Source organism: Poromitra crassiceps, assembly GCF_964638095.1.
Source record: "Poromitra crassiceps genome assembly, chromosome: 15".
Classification (NCBI taxonomy): Eukaryota; Metazoa; Chordata; class Actinopteri; order Beryciformes; family Melamphaidae; genus Poromitra; species Poromitra crassiceps.
The window spans coordinates 42,207,698-42,216,693 of record NC_139634.1 but is presented as its reverse complement, the minus strand read 5'-3'; the positions used below and the strand labels follow the sequence as shown (position 1 = coordinate 42,216,693).

The window sequence follows — 8,996 nt, the reverse complement described above, 5'->3', positions numbered from 1 at the left end:
CGTGCTTTGAGGAGCTGAATTCTAAGTGAGGTTTCAATTTGCTGAAGGACTGATGGACTTTTTTTTGTTGAAGATATTTTTTCTTTAATCTAAATTACATTTGTGATTGACAATCTTTGTTGTGATACTTTTATGAGCATAAACATTTATGTCATCAACATTTGGTTGAAAACAAAATAGGCCACCACAAACGTGACCAAAAAATTAAATATAAAATGTATTTGCCATGAAGGCTAAAAATGGTGTATTATTTCAGTTAACAAACTTTGCCATCTTATTTATATTGAAACATATTTTTAAATAAATTGTATAGTACATTTTGTTCTGTAATCCACTGGATATCCACCCCTCTGGTGGGATCAAGATAATCCAGTTTTTTGGGATCAAACTGATCCCAATCCTGTGTTGTGGCTTTGAACTACCCGTTTTGAAGATTTGATCCAGATTAAAGCTTGGATTTGATTTACTGATCTGATCGGATATCAAAGTGATCCTAATCCTGTTTTTTGGTTTTGAACTACCCAAAATCCAAATCTGATCCGATCAGATAGGGATTAAAAGTTTTGAACTACTGGGCCCCGACCTTCACCTCTGATCACCAGATTTGGGTAGTGACCGAAAGACCCTGCAGGGACTACATCTCCCAGCATGCCTGCATGGGAGCACATGGCCATCCTCCCAGGAGGAGCATTACGACTGCCACCGAGATAAGCTGTTAGAAAAAATATGCGTGTAGGAAAAGAAAATGGATGGATAGGTAGAAAAATTTAGAAATATCGACATAGCATTTAATTTAAATGTCTTGCAGTACCATGAGTGTAGATCTTTTCAGCCAGGCCTGACACGGTTAGTGATTTGCTCAATTACACTTAATTGGATATGATTTCGTACTGCAGATGATCACCAAAGTAGAAAACTGCTTTTACATTCATTTCCCCCTCTCTGTGCCGAGACGCCAGCTCAGCGCTTTGCGATGCTACGTCTGTTTGATGAGTTTCTCCCTGAAAGCCCGTCTGTCCTGGGTCGATGTGTGGCGGCTTAGAGGAAGTCAATCCAGGGATTTGGAGATCTGAGAGTTAAACAGGTTAAAGTCAGGTAAAGTCTGACAGCCAACTCTGATCGCAATAGACCTCTGCATGACCCATATCTATCAAATCTGTGTGTGTTTCAGAGTGTGCGTGTGTTTATGTCTGTGTGTGTGTGTGTGTGTGTGTGTGTGTGTGTGAGAGGGGTAGAAAATAAAATGTATTAGTGCTTTTTATTCCACGCCTCTGCTTTATTGAACACAAAATGAAAATGTGATTATCCTGAAAATGATGTGATTATGTTATTATGAACTCTATCATAGACATAATAGACTATAGAAATCCAAACATATTCAGTCAATAACGGGAGTTTAGATGCTGTGTGTGTGTGTGTGTGTGTGTGTGTGTGTGTGTGTGTGCGTGTGCGTGCGTGCGTGCGTGCGTGCGTGTGTGTGTGAGAGTGTGAGAGAGAGCCATCCCAAGGTGGATTTCTTAATAAACACCATCTGGCTGAGCAGGCATGAGGTTTTACCCCCCCCCCCCCCCCCACACACACACACACACACACACAGAGAGAGAGAGAGAGAAGGTAGGAAACAAAAAAGGATGAGAGAGGTAGAGAAAGAGGAGGAGAGAGAGACTTAGAGAAGATAAAGAGAGCAAGGGAGGGTCAAGGAGAGACAGTAGCAGGCCTACCAACATTCAAGTAAGCATATCTCCATCAACTACTTTCAGATCTCAATGTATGACACATCATTTGAAATCTTAGAATCTGCACTTTCATCATCTGTAACAAACTGAAGAATGACCTTCGCCTACTTGTTACCCAAAACACCAGTCCCTGTCACATATCTGAATAATGAATCTAACCGTAACGTACCACCCGATCGGATTGTTGTCACCCATAGAACTCAGTAGGCGCATCATCAGACCCATTCCTATCGCTGATAAACCTGCTAGTAGGTCGGAATGGCTCTTATCAAACAACTTTATATTTAGGCAAATAAAACAACTTCGGGTTAGGGTTAGGTTTAGAATCAAGCAACAAAAAAAAAAAAAAACGATTTACACATAAAACGTAAACCTATGGCTGATAACGAATCGCTGATAACGACCTAGCAGGTAAGTAGGGCCCTACTGGCCGATATGAATGGAGTGATAAGACGCTGATAACGCCGATTTAATCTTGTGACAACAGTCAAATCGGTTGAACATACAGTAATTAACCCCCCCCCCCCCCCTCTCTCTCTCTCTCTCTCTATGTCTCTCTCCCTTCTCCTCCTCTCTCTCTCTCTCTCTCTCAGGCGGTGATGAGGAAAAGGACTTTGACATCCAGAGGAACACAGGGACCATCTTGATCGCCCGTCGGCTGGACGCCGCTCGCCGCTCCAACTACAACCTGACTGTGCGCGTGACGGACGGCCACCACAACGCCACCGCACAGGTCAGATACCATGGGCCAAATTCAAAATAGACCAATTGCAAAACAGAAAGACAGCAAGACAGCCAATCAAGCGGCAGCACCAGACCAGCGGGGCGGGGCTAAACAGGGCGAAGGCTCGTCCCCCCTGCGGTCGCGTCGCCCTGCCCCGCTGGTCGCATGGTGCTGTAGCTTGATTGGCTGTCTTGCCGTCTTTCCATTTTGCATTGGTACGTTTTGGATTTGGCCCCTCCTCTCGTCGCTGTCGTCCGCCGCCAGGGATCCCGACGTACTTTAGGAGGCGATGACAGCAGCATCCGAGACAAAATGAATGGGCTGCAGCGACTAGCGCCGCTCTGGTGTGTATGCGCCGTAACACACGCGTAATGAACTGTCCATACTGAGCGGCCATTTTCTCTCCTGACAGGCCTACATCCGTGTGCTGGACATGAACGAGCATCGGCCCGAATTCCTGAAGCCGCTGTACGAGGTGAGAGCAGACACCGTGTGGTGGAAGTCACTCATTGCATACTCAAATGATTGTAATTGAGTAGCTTTTTTGTGGACTTTAAAATCAGTAATTTTACGTTTACTTATTAAGTCAAAATTGTGTTTGAAGTAATGCACTTTGTTACATTTTAAATTGCTTCGATTACAGAGTAAAATTAATCAAAGATTGCCCCAAGTTAAACTGTCCAATCAATCCTCAATAACTGCCAGTGTTACCAAGGACACTATTGGCTGCTCAAAACGTATGTAAAGCCAACACAGTATGCAATCATTCTGTCACTGTACAGTTATACAGTATACATATATACATGCATACAGTAGGTAGGTACACAACTTTGAATTGAACTGTTCAGGCGTAGACATGCATAGGAACCATAACACCCTTAAGGACATTCTTCACTGGGATTATTGTTATTCCCTCAAACACAGATCTATCTGTGATTAATCCTGTAATTGAAGCCTTTCCTCTCCTCAAAACCCTGTTCTGCCCCCAGCCATGCTGCACTCCATGTGAAGAAAAAAGAACCAGTTCAAATTGAAACGTAAAAAAGTTCAGGGTTCACCGTGTGAGTTTACAGGTCGCTCAGTCAGTCAGTCACAGTTTTCGCCCTGGGATGCTGAAATTTGGCATGGGGGTCAAGTGTGTGTGTGTGTGTGTGTGTGTGTGCATGTGTGTGTGTGTGTGTGTATGTGTGTGTGTGTGTGTGTGTGTGTGTGTGTGGTTAGGGGGGGGGGGTCAGAATACGGGGTGGCAGAGGCAGAATAGGGTGGGCTGTTACTAACCTTGCTTGCAAGATGGATAACCTCGCAAGATCTAAAGAGATTCTCTCGACGAGCTAAACCGTCCATCTGGCAGCGTCAGGTTAGGCTGTTACAGCTATTTGCAAATTCACGCTTGTCTCAGTATTTCAGGCTTCTGAGGGAATTGCGATGTGGTACAAATGTCTGTTATTATGATCAGAAACTGGAGAGTTGAGACACGTCCATCCGTTTTATTGCTTGCAGGCAATCCACAGTTCACCCAAGCAACTGTGTGGAACAACAGAACAGCGGAACAGTCTGCCTTCATCAGTGTTAAAGGGCTGGACTGGGCCACATAAATCAGAAGCGCTAAGATAAAAAGTTTCACAAAAGAGCACTTCTGCCGGTTTCCCCAACTGCTGCAGACAGAGACTCCATTCAACTGAGAAATGATAAGATACAGATAGATGCTACTACAGCAGGCTGGGAAGGATCCGCAGAATATACGCTTTCCCAGAGATTGGGGGAGTTTTCTGTGCAAAGAAGGAACACTATCTGTCAGGGTCAGGTCAGAGACGTTGGTGAGCAGCAGTTTGTGAAGCTCCACACAGAGATTAGCCCACACAATATAAGTAAGTACAATACAGATATTAAAGACATAGAATAGCATAATACTTTACGATTACATGTTGCCATTTGGCAGGCGCTTTCTTTTTTTAAAGAAACATATACGAGATGTAACACAACACAGGAGAGAACAACGATAGGAAGTACCATAAAGCTGTGTTGACTGAGGAGCTACAAAGCAGTGCTGCAGAGTGCTCCAGACAGTGCTGTAGAGTGCTCCATGCAGTGCTGTAGAGTGCTCCAGACAGTGCTGTAGAGTGCTCCAGACAGTGCTGTAGAGTGCTCCAGGCAGTGATGTAGAGTGCTCCAGGCAGTGCTGTAGAGTGCTCCAGGCAGTGCTGTAGAGTGCTCCAGACAGTGCTGTAGAGTGCTCCAGGCAGTGCTGTAGAGTGCTCCAGACAGTGCTGTAGAGTGCTCCAGACAGTGCTGTAGAGTGCTCCAGGCAGTGCTGTAGAGTGCTCCAGACAGTGCTGTAGAGTGCTCCAGGCAGTGCTGTAGAGTGCTCCAGACAGTGATGTAGAGTGCTCCAGGCAGTGCTGTAGAGTGCTCCAGACAGTGCTGTAGAGTGCTCCAGGCAGTGCTGTAGAGTGCTCCAGGCAGTGCTGTAGAGTGCTCCAGACAGTGCTGTAGAGTGCTCCAGGCAGTGCTGTAGAGTGCTCCAGACAGTGCTGTAGAGTGCTCCAGGCAGTGCTGTAGAGTGCTCCAGACAGTGATGTAGAGTGCTCCAGACAGTGATGTAGAGTGCTCCAGGCAGTGCTGTAGAGTGCTCCAGACAGTGATGTAGAGTGCTCCAGACAGTGCTGTAGAGTGCTCCAGGCAGTGCTGTAGAGTGCTCCAGGCAGTGCTGTAGAGTGCTCCAGACAGTGATGTAGAGTGCTCCAGACAGTGCTGTAGAGTGCTCCAGACAGTGCTGTAGAGTGCTCCAGGCAGTGCTGTAGAGTGCTCCAGACAGTGCTGTAGAGTGCTCCAGACAGTGATGTAGAGTGCTCCAGACAGTGCTGTAGAGTGCTCCAGACAGTGATGTAGAGTGCTCCAGACAGTGCTGTAGAGTGCTCCAGGCAGTGCTGTAGAGTGCTCCAGACAGTGATGTAGAGTGCTCCAGGCAGTGATGTAGAGTGCTCCAGACAGTGCTGTAGAGTGCTCCAGGCAGTGCTGTAGAGTGCTCCAGGCAGTGCTGTAGAGTGCTCCAGGCAGTGATGTAGAGTGCTCCAGACAGTGATGTAGAGTGCTCCAGACAGTGATGTAGAGTGCTCCAGACAGTGCTGTAGAGTGCTCCAGACAGTGCTGTAGAGTGCTCCAGGCAGTGATGTAGAGTGCTCCAGACAGTGATGTAGAGTGCTCCAGACAGTGATGTAGAGTGCTCCAGACAGTGATGTAGAGTGCTCCAGACAGTGCTGTAGAGTGCTCCAGACAGTGATGTAGAGTGCTCCAGACAGTGATGTAGAGTGCTCCAGACAGTGATGTAGAGTGCTCCAGACAGTGATGTAGAGTGCTCCAGACAGTGATGTAGAGTGCTCCAGGCAGTGATGTAGAGTGCTCCAGGCAGTGATGTAGAGTGCTCCAGGCAGTGCTGTAGAGTGCATAGAGTTTTTTTGTTAAACAGTTCATCAGGTTCATCAGTTCTAATTTCCTCAAGTCAAGTCGCCAAGCCAAGTTTATTGATATAGCCCCTAATTCACAGGCAAGTCTCAAAGGGCTTCACAGAAAAGAGTCTAGCTAGATCAAACGAAACACAATCAATAACTTAACAATATATATAAAACAAGCATGGCAGGAGAGGAAGATGAGAGAGAGAGAAAGCATGAAAAACACAGAGTAGATGAGAGCAGCTTTTAGCAAGGCAAACAACCTAACTATTCTACGGCCTAATGGCCTAACCTACTCTAACCAGCAGCTCTCAAACTTGACCCTATATAACATATATAAAACAAGCAACACAATACGGTAAACAATTTTGCTTAGTGGTTCATAAACTTTTCACAAACCCTGGAACCCACTCAGGGACCCCTGGGGTTCCCCAGACGCCAATTTGAGAACCACCGATCTAGCTAATCCACAGCCTAACCAAAGCCTCGGTTCACACCGGGCGCTATTCAGAAGCTGCGCTGAACAGAAGCTGAGTGCCGCGCTAAAACCGGTCACACCAGAAACACTCTCTTTTCCTCAGTGCCTCACTCAGCGCTGCCCTAGCTCCCCGCTCACAACTTGCATTGACTTCATGCCTGGCAGCTAGGCTTCAGCGTGGCGTTCGGCTCTTGTGAACGGTCTCGACCAGTTAACGAGGACGCCGAAATGAAACTGCCATAGCGCTGCGTAGCTTCAGCGTGGCTTCGGCGGATGGTGTGAATGAGGGCTAACCCCATCACCCCCTCGGGTAGGCTGAGATCAAATAGAGTGCTGCAGGAATGAGTCCGAGAACCCGGAAGTTAGCATCGCCTCCCCTCGTCTGGAAGTCAATGGGATCTTAGCATGGGGCTTTGGTTAGATGTCTGAAATAACAAGGTCTGTGGTTAATGAAAGTTTATGAAACTACAACCTTTGTGTTCGGCAAGATAAGCTTCACAATCACAAATGACCACTAATTTTATGATTTTTGAAGCGCTTTCTGAAAATCTTGATTTTTGTTCAAACTTTGAATGGAGTGTCTATCTTAAAGTATGGAGTAGTTAGAGTTCAAAGAGGGCATGGTTTCACAATGAACTGCTGTTTAAAATGAATGGCAGTTGCACCCAGAAGTATAGCCAATCCGTATGTTTACAAACACGCTAATTTGTCCTATGTTTCAGGTGAGGGTTCCTGAGGACACCGCCCCCTGGAAGGACGTTCTGCAGATCCTGGCGCAGGACGCGGACGCCAACAGTAAGCTGGTGTATTCCATCCACAGCTCCCTCCACCCCGACTCCACCAGCTTCTTCCACCTGGACCCCAAGAGCGGCGTGCTGGTGATGACCGAGCAGCTGGACTACGAGAAGATCTCCGTCCACACACTCATCATCATGGTAACGAATCACTATATATCACAATGCTGTTTGTTCAGCTTGTTGTGAGAACACAATGAGGTGAAAAGAGAGAGAGAGAAAGAGAGAGAGAGAGAGAGAGAGAGAGAGAGAGAGAAGGAGAGAGAGAGATAGAGAGAGAGAGAGAGAGAGAGAAGGAGAGAGAGAGATAGGGAGGGAGGGAGAAAAGATAATCTGATTCATGTCTACTAATATAATGATGGAATACAGAATTATCAGAGTCAATATCACATCATGTCAGTTGTTGTTGTTTTTTCCAATATTTTATTTTCAACTTTTTTAACCAAAACATGTACAAGACAAACAAATTGGCTCAGACACAAGAAAGAAAGAAAAGCAAGAATAATCATCATAACAACAGCAACATAAAAAGTAACGGTGTACAAAGTACTGTTGCCAATGCTAATACAAATAGTTGTTAACCCATTTTGCCTATGACAGGGACTGGTGTTCATCTATGACAGGGACTGGTGTTTTATCTATGACAGGGACTGGTGTTTTTCCTATGACAGGGACTGGTGTTTTGCCTATGACAGGGACTGGTGTTTTGCCTATGACAGGGACTGGTGTTTTGCCTATGACAGGGACTGGTGTTTTGCCTATGACAGGGACTGGTGTTTTACCTATGACAGGGACTGGTGTTTTAACTATGACAGGGACTGGTGTTTTACCTATGACAGGGACTGGTGTTTTACCTATGACAGGGACTGGTGTTTTGGGAAACAAGTAGGCCAAGGCCATTTTTCAGTTTTTGCAGATTACAAAAGTACAGAATCAATTGTAAGCTTTCAAATTATGCGTCATACACTGAGATCTGAGTTGAAGACGATGCATTTGAATGTTGGTACTATGTTGGTAAATTGGACTGAAAGTTGGTAAACAAGCTTGGTTTGCCCTAAACACGCACACGCATGCACGCATGCACGCGCACACACACACACACACACACACACACACACACGCATGAAAACACACACCATTTACTATGTCCCCACCCCTCCCAGGTGCGTGACCAGGAGATCCCAGTGAAGAGGAACTTTGTGAAGGCGGTGATTTACGTGGAGGACTGTAACGACCACTCGCCTGCCTTCCTCAGCCCGCGCTACGAGGCCAGCATCTCCAACATGGCTCCCACAGGGTCAGAGGTCATCAGGGTCAAGGCACTGGACAAGGACATGGGCAGCAATGCTGACATCAGCTACTCTCTGCACTCCGGTGAGTGGCCAGGAGTTATCTGTCCGTGAGTTAGTTTTGTGAAGAAAAAAAAAGTTATAACGTTTACAAAATCTGAAGCGAACAGAATAATATGTGATGTTGTGATTATCATTTGGGCTTCAGTGATAATCACACATACACATACACACACCGGGGGACATTTGCAGTCTGTTGTTGGCCACTTAGCAGGTCCACTAAAGCGATGAGTTTGAGTGCTTTAGTCGAGGGCACCGCGATGACACTTGTTGAGAGAAGGAGAGTGTTTCTCACTGTTTCTCTTTCTAAGCTCTACGGGATTTGAAGTGGCAGCCCTCTGCTCTCAGGCCCTCTGCTCTCAGGCCCTCTGCTCTCAGTCCCTCTGCTCTCAGGCCCTCTGCTCTCAGTCCCTCTGCTCTCAGGCCCTCTGCTCTCAGGCCCTCTGCTCTCAGGCCCTCTGGTCTC

The 8,996-nt window shown here is 46.5% G+C and overlaps 1 protein-coding gene across 1 annotated transcript in view; it reads left to right on the top strand.

Annotated features, from left to right (window-relative positions):
• Nucleotides 1–8,996, top strand: part of fat2 (FAT atypical cadherin 2) — a gene marked incomplete at its 5' end in the record, with an annotated part of 200,893 nt that overhangs the window by 45,951 nt on the left and 145,946 nt on the right. Inside the window, 4 exons of the mRNA XM_083652048.1 lie at nucleotides 2,330–2,469; nucleotides 2,873–2,935; nucleotides 7,110–7,322; nucleotides 8,345–8,555. Coding sequence (XP_083508174.1) covers nucleotides 2,330–2,469; nucleotides 2,873–2,935; nucleotides 7,110–7,322; nucleotides 8,345–8,555 — 627 coding nt within the window. The remainder of the gene's footprint in view (nucleotides 1–2,329; nucleotides 2,470–2,872; nucleotides 2,936–7,109; nucleotides 7,323–8,344; nucleotides 8,556–8,996) is intronic.